Raw genomic sequence first — 17,950 nt, 5'->3', positions numbered from 1 at the left:
CCTGGAGGTATATGTCACGTCTGGCAGCTGCTTGATGACTCCTTCCCAGAATACACAGCTGACCATTTAGAGAGCATGACACTAATCATGAGCGCACCTTTTTTTCTTATAACAAACTGGTTCTTTTTGTCGCATCATACCGTCCCTTATGGCTTTTTTTCACATCCGAGTTTCAGCGTTTATACTATTATGAGTATCCTACATTTGTAGTGCCATAAATGTTAAAGAAGGTGGCACATCAGTAGCCTTTGCTGACTAGACTAAACTAGATAACTAATAGCGTTGCCTATTAAGTTCCTCTTGTATGAACGACACAACACAAACGTGTTCCTCCTAATTGTGTAATTTTGTACGGGGAAGTGAGCAATTAGTGGTTGTTTGGTAAAGCAATTATCGAAACGCAACCTGTTATCTTTACAAAGTGGACTGCGTTTTCAGAGCTGTTTACTTTACAGAGCTACACTTGGGGTAAAAAAGTCAGTCCCAAGCGCTTAATAAATCAGGACCTCATTTCCAATTGTGAAAAACAAAGCGAGTAAATTCACACAATTTCAATATATCTATAGTATATACTTAGGGTTGCCAACTCCCTGAAAAAAATATATACAGTAATTTTCGCACTATAAGGCGCATCTTACTATAAGCCGCCACCCATCAAATTTGACATGAAAACGGCATTTGTTCATAGATAAGTCACACTGAGCTATAAGCCGCAGTTGTCCTCACTGTATTATGGGATATTTACACCAAAAGCTATTAAGCAGTAACACTTTATTTGACAGCGGCATCATAATCAACCACCATGAAGCTTTGCAGCCAATTGGTTCATTGCTTCAAGAAGCTTCATTTGGCCATCACTGCTCCCTTGGAGGTGACAATCAACCTCTGCTGTCACCTGCTGTCAATACTGTTGTCATCCAACATGCCTCCTAGCATGCATTGCAGCGCTACAGATGTAAATCACAATCAAAATTCATGTTTTGTGCCAATTATTTCTTCGGTTACTATTATAATTATTTCATTAATTGCTAGTTATGGAATTTGGCAACACTTTATTTAACAGTGGTGCCATAAGACTGTAATAAGACTGTCATAATTATAACAGGACACTGCCATGAGCAATAATGAATGTTTATGACAGACATTATTTTGTGTCATCCGGCAAATTATCTCACTTTTGAATGGATTTAAAAGATCTTTTTTGCCAGATGACACTTAATGACATCTGCATTCATTAATGTCCATGATAATGTCATGTCATAATTATGACGGTCTTATGGCAATCTTATGATGCTGCTGTCAAATAAAGTGTACCTATTAACCCAAATAAATCAACAAATAATCCGCAGGATTCAAAATTAGGGAAGAAAGTAGCAGTTTATAGTCCGAAAATTATGGTAAATAAAAATAAGGGACACTTCATTGGTAGAGCCGGCCGCCACGAAAACTGTCACCCTTTTTAAAAATCCATTCTAATAAACAATTTTACTCAAAACTGAATTAATTAGGTACATATTTGAGTTTTATAAGCACGTGAAAAAACATAATTATCAGAAATGTATTTTTAACACAAATGACAGGTAGTCCCTGGGTTATGACGTACCCGACTTGACGTGATTTTGACTTTACGATGCCGGAGACTTGTCTGGAATTTTGTCTCTAGTTGTTGTTTTTTTTTTTTTTTTTTTTTTGTTTTCGTTTGTTTTGGGATGCATGCTTTGCTTTTATTGTGGTGCGGAAAGTGTAGAGCAGTAGTACTTCCACATGTGAGTAAGAGCGTATGTACACATGAAGATGAGCGCATTTTCTCCCACAAAGACGTCTTGCAGCCGAGTAAGAGGGAGACAGAGGGGAACCATTACAGCTGCAATCCTGCGCGCACATTTGTTGCTTGTGAAGCATCCATACAGGCAACACCTGCATATAACACCTTATGTACTGTTAATTGTGAGTTTTCAGTTATGGTTGAATAATTGGGGTGGGTTTATGTGATTGTTTTTGATGATCTGCAGATGACAGTTGATACATATCAATCGTTTGTGTGGATTGTTATTGCTGTGTCAGGAGCTTGTTATATTCACAATTTTGAACTGCTGTTATTAAAGATGAAACAAATTTAATTTCCCTTTTTATTTTAGTTTCATTTCACGAGTGCTGATGTCATGAGCAGCTCAATAAAGTCAGCAAACCACAAGGACATCTGACATCGTCATTTCGGAGTTGAGCTCGCTGTCTAGCTACGGTAGGACTTAGCTCCACCGTCTTGGCGAGAACAGTACATTGACTTATAAGTAGGACTGAACGATATTGGAAAAAAAAAACTTACCTTGCAACCTATTGGGGATTTGCGATATATATTGCAATATTAGAATTTTCAACAGATGACTTCAATAGCTTTGTATAGGAAGACTTTGGTTGACTCACCATGACCACATTGTATTTATATGATAGTTTAGTCCAGGCTAAGGGTATGAATCTGTGAATTACGAATATTGATTTATATAAAACGGATCCAGGAGGCCATGTCTCTGCACACTTGCTGCTTTTATGAAGCAAAATAAAAGTTTATGTGTTGAACCCCCCCCCCCAAAAAAACCCTAAAAAAAATAAATATATAAATAAAATAAAACAATTGCACATCCTGCGATAGGACTATTGCTCATGCACATATCGCGATGGCAATGTTCAAACGATATATTGTGCAGGCCTACTTATAATACCTGTTTTTGGATAGTTATTTTAAGATTTAGAGGGGATTTGGGGGTACTTAAAGGGTTAATCCCGATTTACACGGAAATTTGCATTACGTTGCCAGCGTAGGAACGGAACTCGTTCCTAACCTGGGGACTACCTGTATACTAGAATTAAATCTGTCCTGCTAAATTTAAAATTGTACTGTATAATTTAATGCTTAAGGTCCTGAGCCTTTATATGTGTGTGTGGGAATGTGTGTTTTTGGCTGTTTTTTTTTTAAAACACTTTTTTTTCTTTTTTTTACAATTTAGGTGCTTTCAAAGTCCACTAAGCGACAGTACCTCTGTATGATGAGTTGGATTTCGTATTGTCATTGTTCCGTCAGCTCATTAGTTAAAAAGCAGGACAGGCGGGGGGATGCGTTTCCCCGCATATTCTTGTAAAGCACCATCCCAGTATTCGTTCGTTCTACAAATACAACACTATTTAAGAGTTTGATGATCGTATGGGACAAAGCGCATCTGTTGAAAGACGCGTACTTTTGTTTCTGAATACCGACAGATGGCAAACCTGTACATTCCTTATCTCCTGTTGCCCTTAAATGGTAAAACTATGCTCTTTTCAGCTTTTAACTTCAAAATATAATTTGGAAAAAAACATTTCCAAATCATTGTCATATTTTGAGAATGTTGAGCAACAGATTGCAAATTCATTATTGTGCAACGAAACTTTGCTATCAGCCATAAACTGGAAGCATGTCAAAGTCATTTCCTTTCATGATTAAACAATTTGCTTGTGTTGACAATGACGGCTATAAATACTAATAAGATTAACAGGTAGAGAATGCTAAAATAGTAGATAGCAGGAGCTATTGAGGATAAATTATAGGTGTGACTCATAAGGCATAAAATCCTACTGTATACCACGCCACATATGCTAGCATATATAATGTCGCCATTGTGAGTTGTTCAATAAAAAGGCTTTTAAGTATTGACAGTTGGGCTTTCTCCAAGATGGCGTTAATTATTCATGTTGTGTGCGCGTGCAATCAATGGCAGCTGCCTGACAGCGACCTGGTCCTCCTTTCATTCAATCATTCAGACACTCCAGTGACTCTTTGTGGCCATCAGATCCTTTCTCTCTAATATGCTTCCAGCTCCTTAGTAATTTAGCCCATTATGGTTCCCAAGGAACCCTTAGTTCTCGGGCCACCGCGCTCTGATCTACAATGTGCAAATGCAGGTGTTTTCTTGACAATGCTAAGTGTTAATCAAGTTTTCCTTCTGGCACTACCCTGACTTCATAAAGCCGATGATCAGGCCCTAAGCCGTGAAGTCTGGGGTGTAGGCTAATTCATTTTCACTTCAACCTGCTGCAGAGACTCCTGCTGTTCATCCTCTTAGGCTTCAAAGAACACAGTGGCGCATACAGGAGGATAATATGCACAAATCTCCCACCTTCATGCTCTTCTGCAGACTTGAATTTTCATGAGGAATAAGAAATGGGTTGACTAGCGAAGTAGGGAGAACGCGAGCTCAAACAAATGAGACAACAAGCAAAAAGTCTTATTTTAAAGGATTATCATCTCCACCTTTGCTACCAGCAGTGATAAACCCACTCACAAAACAACAATTCAAAGGAGCTGATTAATAAAACTATGATATCAGCTCTCATTGTCCAAACTACATGACACTGTAATTACTCTACTTATGTTGAAATAAGGCATCGATGAAAGAAAATCAAAGAGATAAAAGCAGATCAAAAAGAAAATGTCCAGGAACACAAAGGTTGCCAATCATGAATTATAAAACAAACCACAGTCAGAGAATGATAATGAAATAAATAATGAATAGATGTGATGCATCTCGCTGTGCACCGAGATGATTTCTTGAGCTTGTTGCGTCGCCACAGAACGAGTAAAAGGAAGAAGAAAAACAAATTCCACTCTTTTAATAGCACTCGTGATAATTGGGCTCGTACTCAAAATGCTCATCAGAAGTGCTACGCACGCATAAATTACGTGACGACCGCAGACTAGGCTCTTACGTTCGCTTTAAAATTACAAGCGGTTTTGATCTGATTAGTATAGGAGAGCCAAGCAAACCCATTAGCGTGCATCCATTTTAAAATCTACGTTTTACTGCCAAATCAAATTTTCGACATGATCAATAATGTATAACGAGGGAATCGGGTCTCAAGTGACAACAAATCATTGCGGGGGGTCTTTCCTCTGGAAAAGAGGCACAGTGGGATTGAGTGCTTAAGAGGTTGTTGTCATTCTTGAGTTACCAGCGCCAAATATTGTAGGTGCCTTCATCCTGCAGGTTTCAAGCTACTTTTGCCTTTAGAACTTTCTTAAATTCCTCATGTGCATGATAACCAGCAATGCTCGGTTATAAATTGGTAATAAGCAGCCCAAAGAAACAAACCCACACAACATTACATCATTATTTATTATTGATAAACTAGAGATGGAATTCTTGCACTTATGGTGAAAAATGGAAGCTGAAATCTGGACTCACAAAACCATGAATACTTTACCAAACTCGTATACTAAAATCTATTTTTTAGGAGGAAGCAATTTTCATGTTGTACTGTTTACACGACAATTGCAACAGGAATGACAACGCAAAAAAAGATTCGTTTACACGGTGACAGCGTTTTGGGGGAGAAAATGCCAAAATTTAAATGCCTTCCAGGGTGGAAATCTTGAAAACGCTCCCCCCCGTCATCGCCATCTCAACAGTTGACAACCCAAAAGTTATTTTTGGGTTACAACGAACATCCGTACTCCGGAACAGTAGGTGGCGATAATGCTCCAATATATTTGTCAGTGATAGGGGTGAAGACACTGTCAGTGCACGCGGAGAGTCTGACACTGTATACCATGGGTGCTCATTACTACAGTTGATCGTGTTCTACCAGCCGATTGCAATGCTAGTGTGGGTAGATCGTGGCGTTAAAAACATAAAAATAAAATGTTGTACATAAATAAAAAAAAAAAAAAAACTAGAAAATGCAATTTCTGAAGATTACTGTGATGGTACCTTTGCTTTCGCAGGTAAACCCCTTAGTGACACGTCCTGCTGATTTCAGGTCACCTCTTGTTGATATATACATATATATATATATATATAAATATATATATATGCGCTTTTTTGGCTTTGTGCCGCTTTCCCCGCTTGGATACCAAGCGTCCGACATTAAAAAAAATCTCCAGAACCCCTCCCTTAAAAATTTCCTTCTCTGATCTACACAACTCACGTAGGTCACCCTTTTTGACTTCAAAACGGCGAATTTCGCCGAAACATGAGAGATTTTCATGCCTGTGCATTGCTGTCAATGGAATGGACGTGCATGGCTGTCAATGCTATCGACTTACTTGGGCGCCAGTTACTTGGGCGCTAGTTGTATGTCAAATGGCTGTAATGTTAAGTTTTTGATCAAAAATCACAACCACACAGGTTTTTCTGCAAAAAATCTCCAGAACCCCTCCCTTAAAAATTTCCTTCTCTGATCTACACAACTCACGTAGGTCACCCTTTTTGACTTCAAAACGGCGAATTTCGCCGAAACATGAGAGATTTTCATGCCTGTGCATTGCTGTCAATGGAATGGACGTGCATGGCTGTCAATGCTATCGACTTACTTGGGCGCCAGTTACTTGGGCGCTAGTTGTATGTCAAATGGCTGTAATGTTAAGTTTTTGATCAAAAACCACAACCACACAGGTTTTTCTGCCACTGAAAATGAAGGGGAAATTTTGGCCATAAGAAACGAATGGGAACGTTTTGGTTAATTTTGGGGGAGCCATAGTTTTTGGCAAATTCTGTATACAGCTTTTATGCCGCATACCTTCCTGAATTGGATAAAAAAATTGTAGGACTAGATACAGTTTGAAAAAAAATTTTTTTTTTCAAAATCCGCACGTTTTGGCGCAAACAGTCATTTTGGGGGGGGGTCATTTGAAAGATTCTCTGCGTCGCACGAGAATTCTGGTCATTTCGGTATTCGAAGGGTGTCGATTGGCCAAATGGTTTGGGCTGTCCAGCGCACTGAAGAAACGCCATTAAAAAGGAATAACTTAGATTGTTGCTTTTGCATTACATGCAAAACTACCATCAATTATGTTGTGTAAGCAATATACTAGTATGTGGTTCTGCAACACCCCACCCCGCTGTTAAGATAGATCTCCTTGAAAAGTGGATCTTGGAACAAAAAACAATGAGCAGCCCTGGTGTATACTATGAAAACTATGTACTACTATGTATTCACGTAGCAACCTTGTACATGGCCTAACAGCATTCAACATTATTCAAGAATCTAATCAACTATTCATTACTCCAATTACTGAAACTCATTTATTACTCTGCCTGATGCATTTCACCACGTTGTAATTTGACCAGGATGAAAGAGGAAACAGCATAACGAAAGGATTACACGCAGGAATCAAGTTTTAGTGGTGCTGCCGCCACCTATACATTGGGAATGCATACTACATCGGCAAATTGGAGGCATCATGCACTTTTTGTGCTTCTGTGTGCACGCAGTTTTCCCCACACATAAGGGTCGTGTATACGTCGTGTAGTTAACTGTTTCAAATGATTCATGCTATATGTTTGTCTGATTAGTCATTGAGCATTTTAGCAATTATGCTATGAAGGCATTAATTAAAAAAAATATTTTTGTACAAACATGACAACCTTTTTGGCTATAAGGGGAAGTATGGTTGCTTCCTGGTCCACTCAGACTCATGCTGTGTTCTTCCATGGGAGAAAGTGGGCCTCTTCCAGACCTGCTCACTCATCCACAAATCCAACTGCCCCCCCCCCCCCCAAAAAAAAAAAAGGACACATGCATGGGAGAACACACACGCACATATTCTCTCACTGATTAAATTAGTCTGAAGGAGCACCATGGGATCCCAAGACAATAATTTCACTGCAATAATAAAAGGAAAAGCATGCTTATAGCTCTCGAAAAGTAAATATTTGGCTTGTGGTTGGCTCTATTATTCATCCCCTCAGGAATATGCTGGGGCCAAACTTTTCAGCAAAGGAGCAGAGAGAGCTAGGGGGAAAAAAACGGAAGAAAAACGAAAAAGGAAAACAGTCTGGGAATTTACAAGGCCTGAAGGGACTTCAGATAATAAATCAAACATGCCCCATTAGCATTCAGGTAGTGCTCTGAGTCAGTCACTGAAGGCACTTGTACTGCGAGTGGACTCTGGGTACGTGACTTTTTTACCATTTAGAGCAGGATGATTTTTTCGGTTGCTTTTTGAGTTAGACTATGCGGATATGGCAACAGATGAAAAACATACTACAAAAATAAATAAAATAAGCAAAGGTTATTTTTCTGTGTAATGCTGCCAAAATGTGTGGTTAGCAGTACAGCCCTCTCAAAATCCTAACCTCCTTTTCATAGGCTGCCGTTATCAAGGAATAGGGAAATAAAAGGTACGGCTAGGAGACACAAGAACATTTGGATGGGCAGATAGTTATTTTATATTATTCAAACTTATCTTTTTACACATATTTTTCTTAAAAGTTACTACAGGTAGTTCCTGAGTTACAAACGAGTTCTATTCCTACGCTGGCGATGTAACCGCGTAGATCTGAATTAACCCTTTAAGTACCTCTAAATAGCCTGTAAATCTCAAAATAACTATCCAAAAACATGTATTATACGTCATAGTACTGTCCTTGCCAAGATGTTGAGGCTAAGTCCTCGCTAGACAGCGAGCTAAACTCCGAATTGTCGACGTCAGACGTAGATGCGGTGTGCTGATGTCATTCAGCTGCTCATAACATCACAACACTTGCAGAATGAAACTAAAAAAAAAAAAAATATTAAATCAGTTTCATCTTCAATAACAGCAATTCAAATTTGCGTATATAACAATCCACACAAACGATTAGCATGTATCAGTTAGCGTCCGCACGTCATCAAAAACAATCACATAAACTCGCCCTAACTATTTGACCATTATTGAAAACGCACAATAAGCAGTACAAACGGTGTTATATGCAGGTGTTGCCTCTGTGGATGCTTCTCAAGCAACAAATGTCCATGCAGGATGGCAGCTGTTATCGTTCTCCTTTCTTTCTCACTCAGCTGCGTGACTTCTTCGTGGGAGCAAATGCGCTCTTCCTCGTGTGTGCGCGTGCGCTCTTCTTTGTGTGCGCAAATACATTCTTCTTCATCTGTACATGCGCTCTTACTCGCGTGTCATTAGTACTACATGCCCTATGCTGAATGTGCTAAGATAAAAGCATGCATCACAAAACAAAAGTCAACATTATTAAAAAATAAACAATAACAGGACTCCGGCGTCGTGAAGTCAAATAACGCAAGTCAGGCACGTTGTAATCCGGGGACTACCTGTATACGCAATTGTTAAGTGTAATTCTAAATACTCATCGACTCCATGCATGCTCCAAATTTGCCCTGATGAGCACACAAAGCCCTGACATTTTAACTGAGACTGCCCCAAAAAGCCCTTTTCTTCCCTTCAATAGTGTTCAGGTCGAACAGTCTTTTGCTGCAGCAGCAGCAGCACTGTCTCCGCTTGGCAAAAACACTTTTTCTAACCCACTTAAGACTAGGGTTGGGAATCGCCGGTTCTAACACTCCGATTGCTCCCTGAACTGTTTGAATTTCTAGATTTCGATTCCATGTTTCAATGCCCAGACCGCCGAGCGGGAAAAAAAATTGCTGGCTTAAGCCACAAAGATGAAGTCGCAAGAAGCGTGTGTTTGTGCTTTGCATTGCATATTATGTCTGTCACCTGCTGTACCCGTGATCCGACCCCGGATTAAGCAGTAGATGATGGATGGATGGATGGACGGACGGACTGACGCACAGACGGATGGATGGAATAGTATGAGAATAACTCGTATTTATTACATCGGGCTACGGTAGATATCATATTTGTATATCAAACTAGATGTGAAATGACAGACCCAGCGGCGTTAATAAACAGCCGCCATCTTAAAGCAGTAGACTTCTCAGGCTATATAGCCTATATAAGCAGCTACGTACTTTACGTACGACGTTGCCGCCTCCATTAAGATCAACAGTATTAAAAGATCATCAAATTATAATCAATAGAATAATTTATACTAATGCTTTGTTGTAGCTCCCAGCTAAGGTACATGTATGGCAAAAGAATATGTGTAAATGTTTTCTCCGTGAGCTTTTGAAAAATAAATATCTTTGCGAAAGTGCACTCCTGTGGAATGAAACTTCATTACATCCAAGTTCAAAGACTGATATTTATATACAAGTTAAAATATCAATGTAATTTGTATCTCTTAAGGATGCATTTTGTTACCTGTATCCACTCCTTGTTTGAGTCCTGAGCAGGGGTCCAAGCATTTTCATAGTAGTTAAGTCTGGAGCGCTCAGGGGACCAGCTTGGGTTGTACTGGGATGAGGCCACGATTTGGTCAGATGTTATCTCACCCGATTCCATTCCCAACGGGTCGCTGCAGTCAAAGTCTGAGAAAGGAAGGTTGACAAACTGATGAATACGGGAAAGAGCGCGAGATATTTATTTGCTTACTAAGCACTGTGCTGCCATACATTAGATCTAGCTTAGGTTTTCACTGTCTCTTAGCTTCAGAGCTCATCTAAAGGGAGGAGGGCACCACATATCAAGCACTGAGTGCTGATGTCCGGAAAAGAACTTTGCATCATGGATGCTTCAGTAAATCCTTTCTGTTTTCCTTCTCCCCTGGTTGTAATGGCTAATGCTGGAAGTGGTTTTGCATTAAGAAGTAAAAATGTCTCCATGAAATATTCAGTGTAGACTATGTTTTTCTTTTTTATGCCTGAAAATTACTTTCAGGCCAGTTTTTTTTTTTTTTTTTTTTTCGGTTCGGACTGGATCTGCTTCCCTCATCTGCAGGACCTTTCTTTTGGGAGTGGGGGGCATGACATTATTCTTTTTGACTCTGTCTCTTGGGAGAGTTTAGGTTTATTTACTATCTGTACCTCGGTGTAGTAAATTACAATTAAAATGACGCACCTCCCAGGTTCAGTGATGTTTTATGTTGTTTTGTGTTGACACGGGGCAGCCTTTTCCAAACATGCCAGGCTCCATAGTTACAGATTCCACTGGGTCAGGTCGACTCAGTTAACCCTTGGAGGTCAGACATAATGACACCTCTACAGGCGGCACCATTGTAATGGACGTTCAAAGCAGAGAATCCCTTAATGTGCCACCATGGCTGCATTGCATTTCAACCGTAGGCACATTTGTGTTTCATATTCACTTCCATACAGATATGTGGTCATGCACATTGGTGTCCCACTGTGAGAACAAAAATTGCTCTACACTACTCATTGTCAGCACTGTTTGAAATCTCTGTCCAGTCTTGTCAAACCGACACATCAGCCATGAAATCTTGTACTTTACTGACTGGCAGAAACACAAAGTGTTGCTTGTTTGAAACCACTGGCACATCCTGATCAGGTGAGCTGTCAAGCATTACATAGCGTAGAATTACAGCCTAGAAGGCAATGAATGTGATAAATGTGATCTGAGGAGTTAAGAGTTTAAGAAATGCCTTGCCTTTCATCACCTTATCACCGTCATCAATGACTTTCAGCTATTTCCAGTCAACCGTTGCTGTTCCCAGCCAAGGACAGAAAGGAAGGACTGTCTTAGACCATCACATCAGGTTATGTCTGCTTTTCTGGTAGATTGTCAATATGCCATCTGATCCCAGATGTATGATTTGAGCAACCCAAGTAGCTTCGGGGAAATCGGCAAATAATGATATCACAACGACTTATGAATGTTTGCAATTTGTGCATCTCCCCTCAGGGAAAGGCAAAATCCTTTGGAGATGATTAGTAGATTTGTTTAATGTCAGACATCTCCTGTGCGAGTCAAAGGCACACTTTGTGTGTGCGTGTGTCGGGTGGTCTTTAGCCTCTGGACAGATTTACGACTTCTAGCTGTTCTGTCTTTCTTAATGAAATGTTTAAGTCAGAGCGGCCAGGAGGTCAAGCCAAGTGACTGCGATGCTAAATACCAGACGTGTGTTGCGTTAGCATCTACGAATTGGAGACTCAGAAATTTTAGGTCATGTCAGGGCCTGTCTTGTGTTAATTTATGACTTGAAAAATACATTCCACAAATAAATAAACGGTGTTAATGAACTGCCAATTGTGTAAAGACCAGGTGTTTCCGCAATTGTTACTTTATTTTCAGAGTACAACCCCTAGCAAAAAGTATGGAATCACCAGTCTCGGAAGAGCACTCACTGAGGCATTTTATCATGTAGAGCAAACTAAGATAAAAAGCTTGAAAAACTAATGAATTAGTTCAAAAGTGCAACTGTTTAGCATTAAGAAACCTTCCAATCAGATTCTTGATTCATGACACCTTTTCCAATGCAGATTCTTGACTCTTGATAAGGTGATGATGCTGGAACTTTTGTTTGGTGCTGTTCCAGTGAGATTTACAAAGATGACTGCCTGAAGAAAACATCAAAATTCCCTAAGTCCTTGATGATATGGGGCTGCATGTCAGGCAAAGGCACTGTGGAGATGGCTGTGGTTAAATATTCAATAAATGCACAAGTTTACACTGACATTTTAGACAGCTTTCTAATCATTTTCCAAGATGACAATGCATCATGCCATAGAGCTAAAACTGTTGAAGCATTCCTTGGAGAAAGACTCATCCAGTCAATGTAATGGCCTGCAAATAGCCCAGATCTCAACCCTACTGAAAACCTGTGGTGGAAACTGAAAAAAAAAAGGTCCACAGCAAGACTCCGACCCGCAAAGATGATCTGGCAACTCATCATGTCCATGCCTCAGAGAATGCAAGCTGTCATAAAAGCCAGAGGTGGCGCTACTAAATACAAGAGATATGTTTTGATTGCTATTTCTTTGTTTGTTTCTCATGATTCCATATTTGTTTTCCTCAGAATGGAGTGATTCCATATATATTTCCCTGCACATGCCCTATAAAAGTAACATTTACTGACCACCACAGTGTTTTTTATTAATTTCTTTTGGTGTTTGTGAATGCTAAAGAGTTGCACTTCTTAACTAATTCATTATTTTTTCAAGCTTTTATCTAATTTGTTCTACATGATAAAATGTCTGAGTGAGTGCTCGTCCGATGATTCCATACTTTTTGCTAGGGGTTGTATTCCTTTGGCAGTGAGTTTTCTGGAATGGCAATGATAAGATTCTTATGTTCTGTGTTTAGCTATGTCTGTTTCTTTGCTGACATCCAAGTCAATCTTATTTTCTAGTGTGTTCATGGCAACTCACCCTCTGGAACAGTCCTTTCGATGACTGTGAAGTTGGCAGAGAAACCCTCCTTGGCAATGGCACTGTCGGTGTTGATTGTAAGTGCCAAGATGCCGGTGTAAGAGATGATTCTTCCTGGTGTGTTCTGTCCACAGTATCTGCCAATGTATGGTCCAACTAAAAGGAAGAAATGAATGTGGGGGGAAAATCAGACGAAGACTGGACTGGACTGCAATTATCTTGTTTGTTTTCCATATTCATCTACCTCATAAAATTGTTTCAGTGTCCCCAGGGACAAAATCTTACTGCATTGGCAGCAGGGTTGATTATGCAGCCTTTAGCCAAAAGACTGCAGTCAAAATCAAAATGCTTCAATAGTAAATTAACATTTTAACATGCCTTTTTTCATCCCTGCAGTTGACCTGGGGTTAGTCCAGTGTTTCCTGTTTTCAACAAGTGGTAAAGACCTTAAAAACGGCAGTTAAATATTTGGTAGTTCTCTTTCTGTTTCGTTATGACGACAAAGTTAGGATGGCTACCGTCCATTCAGGTTTATTCTCTAAGAATAGGAATTGTGAAATGAAAAAAGCTTTATCCCAGTTATTGAAACTGCAACTAAGGCCCTTTTACAAGTACTCTGCAATGCTACAATAACCTTGGAAAAAGGTGTTACAACATTCCATAGCCCACTGTGATAAACTTTGGCGAGGTTAAGTTCCTGTGATCATTGTCTGTTTGCTGGTTGTAAATACCTCAGGACCTTTCCCACCAGCTAACCATGTTTCTCAACGCTGTCAACACTAGAGGCAAAAAACTGCAACGTCTGGGTCTCTTGTGAAAAAAAAAAAAGCAACAAGTTGAGACCAAGCGGACACAAAAGAGGAATTGTAAAAGACATAGCAATAAAGTCTCATGTGGGGCCCGTTTCACCAAGCACAGAGAGAAAAATAGATGGCACAGAGGTGGAAATGTTAACAGCAGAGGGAGGTGATAGCAAACAAGTACAATGACCTTGCTCTGTGTGTCTTGTGCGCTATGATCCATGCACCTTTGTAAGAATGTTGGTGTGCAGAGACCTGTGGCTTATCTGTGATTACTTATGCTGTGATCAGTGGCCAGAGACAGTACAACCTCCCTGCAACCGGCTGCCATCCCAACACCGTGACCGCTCCATGTCCATCTGATGGATAAAAGGGAAAAGCCAGGCCCCAGGGATTTTTTGGGGGTGCACAGTGACAACCCAGATTAATCTTTATAACCAGAGTACCGGCTGTATACGCTTCACCATCTTTTGTGTGCTTTTAAACATGCGAAAGAATGGGCTGAAGACAGCACCGCTATCGCTTATATTATCTGCATGAGTCCCCCAACACGATGGCAACACAGTGCTGTGTAGGAAAAACTTTCTCGTTGCTTTAAAGTGCCTGTGACAGGATAAAAAAAAAGAGTCTTAAATAGCATTATTATGTGAATTAAAATCATATTTTGAGACAATTTAACTATGTACAACAATTTGACAAAGCGCAGATGACGAGAAATTAGTCTTTTAATTTGCCGTTTAGCCCTGCCTGTCATTATAACGCTCTAGCCTTCCCCAGCTGGGTGATGACGTCAGCAGAGTAACTATTTCAGCTGATTTAGAATTCAGCCCATTGAAGGGGAAGATTCAAAACGACGAAAATGCGACAGAGAGCAGCAAAATGTCATCATTGTTTTAATCTCTCTACTCCAATATTTTTACAGGATATTCTTTTTATCTAAGTATTTTTCTCCAATTGCTAAATAAATGGTATGGTCATGACAAATAACAGTCTTGTGCTAAATGGAATATGATATATTTAAAATGCATTTATTCAGTATGACAGGGCAAAATGACTGCATAATGGTCAAATTGCCAACGTCTTCCTCTCCCAAACTATATTTTATGCCACCGGAGCTAGTTCGGCTTTTGTCATTTCCCTGCCCCGGCTTCGGAGACAGAGGAAAGAGCGTAAACAAAACAGGAGACGTGACAGGTAAGCGACATGCTAACCCGAACCGAGCGGCTTTTCCGAGTCTTTTCCTCGCTTTTCAAAAACAAAAAAATCACACAAACAATTGTCTTCACCGATCGGCAAGCCTCTGGCGGTGAGCAAGTTTCAGCCCATCTTTCTCCTGCGGCCCCAGCAGGCAGGCAGTGCTCGTCACCAGTGTTCTGCCAAATTTTGCATCCTTACAATATTTTGCTCTCAAAGCTTTTGTGGCGGTGAATAAGCTCTCTTTTACATTCAGTTGGACTCTCAAGGGTGTTAAATCAACAAGTTACATCAGAAACATAGATGTGCAACACGAACATGGACACAATCGAGAACGAGACAAGAGCGGGGGGGCTCCCCAAACCCAAGCCGAAAATAACACATTCTCGGCGGACATGTGAAGAGGATTGAGGGGGCTGGAAGTCTACACAATCGAGAACCGGAGACTAGAGCGGAGGGCTTCTCGGGGCCAAGCCGAGGAAAGCACTCTACAGGCGGGCACACCTTTATCGGCCTGCAACCTTGGTGTGCAACAAGCTGCCGGTCGTCGGCCGTGTGGCCTTCTCGGTGGACAGGCAGTATTGTCACCCACAAGCCACCTCCTTATTAAAACGTTTTCCATGATCCCAATATTTGACATAATATAAAACATGAAGCTTAAGCACTTCCATGTCCAGCCAATGGTTCCTCGGTTGTTGGACCTGTTTTGCCCATCGCGGTGAACAAGGGTCTTTTGGAAATCAAAAAAGCCTCACACCACTCTCTCTGGTGTAGCAACAAAAGCCTGCAGCACATTGGGCTAGCGTGACGCAAAAAAAAAAAAAAAAAAAAAAGAATTAATCCACAAAATCAGCTGAATCCGCAGTCCTTCTGCATGCTATAGTAATGGCTGTATTGTGAGATGGTCATTCGCCTTCTTCCTCAACTCGAGACTCGAGCTGGAAGTCACTCGTTTTAATGGCGCGGGATTCAAAAAGTTGAATAAATATATCGATCGCTTTCACACACATCCAATTCATTGCAATTTGAAATAAACATGCTTTTTTGTGTTACAGGCACTTTAAGAACTGCTGGTTATGTTGAAATATATATTGTAGTCGACCACACTGTGTCATCTCCTGTGGTAATTCACTATAGCAGGCACCTCTGGATGCAGAGAAAAAACAGAACCCCCCCCCCGCCTGCTGTTTGTTGTTACCCAGGGCTGTCTATCACATACAAAAACACTTCAGTGGTTTGATACCATAGCTGTCTGAGGTGGCGTTATCCAATGTTTCCCTGACAAGACATTACTTGTTTGTTGGACATATTGGGCTGAGACTTTTTTTCCACTTTGTCTACATGGTAGCCTTTTCAAAACCAAGTATTGAAATTTGATAATCATTTGGAATAAACACAAAAGTTCCTGTCCAAACATCTGTAATCAAGACACAAAACCCCTCTTGGCAACGACTGTATAACGTTGTCTTACTTTTTTAAAGATTGTGAAATGCAGTGAAAATAGAATTGAAAGAGACAAATGTTTGAAATGAATTTTTTTTCTAAAGTTCTAAAGCTCACCTCCAGGAAAGCCATCCCAGATCTCCAGACGGTCATAACGGCAGAAGACACCAGTAGGAGGCGTTGGGTCAGGCTCTAATTCAAAGCTCTCAAACTCCAAGATAATTTCGGACATCCTCGGGGCAAATATCATGAAAGCACAGTCGAGGTTGTTAGGATACTTTTCTGGAAAGCCTGGTGATTTTATGACACCACTGCTGGAGGTGAAGTTCCTAGAGCATTCAGGACCTGCAAGAAAAAAGAAGGTGATTACTGTAATGGTTAACCACAAACTTAGACCAAAAAAAAAAAAATCAATTCAAGAACAAAACAAAAAATTACCGTATTTTCCGCACTTTAAGGCACACCTAAAATCCTTCAATTTTCTCAAAAGCCAATAATGTGCCTTATAATCCGATGCGCTTTATATATGGATCAATATTGGTTAATCATGGCATGACATTCCCTTTAACACGGCTTCATTCAGTGGATGCATGATGCAACCACAACAACTACTACTACTACGCCTCATAATGCAGTTTGCCCTTTTTATGAAAAAGTTTTCAAATTGGCGATTCATTAAAGGTGAGCCTTATATTCCGATGCACCTTATAGTGCGGAAAATACACTAATAGTCACAATTAAACATACTTTTTGACAATGTTTTGTTAAAATATTCCCATTTTAAAGTGCTTACTGTCACTGGTTGAACATAAGGTTTACACATTTCCTGTATTATTCCAATTTTAGCATGAGATTCACAAAAGTGACATGAGATTAAAACAGCGCTGACAGCCACAAGAAACTTTTGAAGGCATGACCGAATCAGTTTGAGGGAAATATGTCCTCTATACCAGCACAAATGTAGATTGGGATTGACCCTGCCTCACACAATCTTAGTTATAGCAATCATTTGGAGCTATTAGTGGCAGAAATGTGCCCGGGATAACATAATTTCCCTGGTAGTCTGACAGCCAGTATGATGGGTGCAGAAAGGGTTGACCAAAAACATAATTACAATGATTTTTTTTTGTGCTCGATAAAAACCAGCAGGCTGCAGTTGAAATGAATGAGGTTTCCCCACTTAGGCATCTTGCTGGGCCACAAATTCAGGCAATCCTCCCCGCATCAGACTGTCCACTCATGGAGAAATTAAACGGAGTACCACGTCGATTTGCTCTTAATTCAAGTTGAAAGCCCTGATGAGGACCAATTTAGAGAGTTGACATTTAGAGCAGCATTAAAAGTGCGGCTTTGAGAACAGTGGGAGACAATTTCAGAGCTTTTACGAATATTTAGGGCTAGAATATGAGAACAATTTGAGAAGTCTTAGAGGTCACTTAGTTTGTCTAATGATTTGCCTAACCTGGTCAAATTTGTCAGAAATGTGGGTAAAAGATGTTCACAACTTCTATTTGTGTTCT

General features: G+C 40.2%; 1 protein-coding gene across 3 annotated transcripts in view; it reads right to left on the bottom strand.

The window, feature by feature from the left end:
- The window catches only part of nrp1a (neuropilin 1a), a 126,881-nt gene that overhangs the window by 44,726 nt on the left and 64,205 nt on the right, over window positions 1-17,950 (bottom strand). For all 3 annotated transcript variants that reach the window (XM_057823855.1, XM_057823857.1, XM_057823856.1), the window contains 3 exons: window positions 16,548-16,775; window positions 12,994-13,149; window positions 10,031-10,197 (listed from right to left, as the gene is read on the bottom strand). In XM_057823855.1, the coding sequence (XP_057679838.1) occupies window positions 10,031-10,197; window positions 12,994-13,149; window positions 16,548-16,775 (551 nt within the window). The remainder of the gene's footprint in view (window positions 1-10,030; window positions 10,198-12,993; window positions 13,150-16,547; window positions 16,776-17,950) is intronic.

Source organism: Corythoichthys intestinalis, chromosome 20 (assembly GCF_030265065.1).
Source record: "Corythoichthys intestinalis isolate RoL2023-P3 chromosome 20, ASM3026506v1, whole genome shotgun sequence".
In the NCBI taxonomy this organism is placed as follows: Eukaryota; Metazoa; Chordata; class Actinopteri; order Syngnathiformes; family Syngnathidae; genus Corythoichthys; species Corythoichthys intestinalis.
The sequence above is the reverse complement of the archived record's forward strand: the minus strand, read 5'-3'. Positions and strand labels throughout refer to the sequence as shown.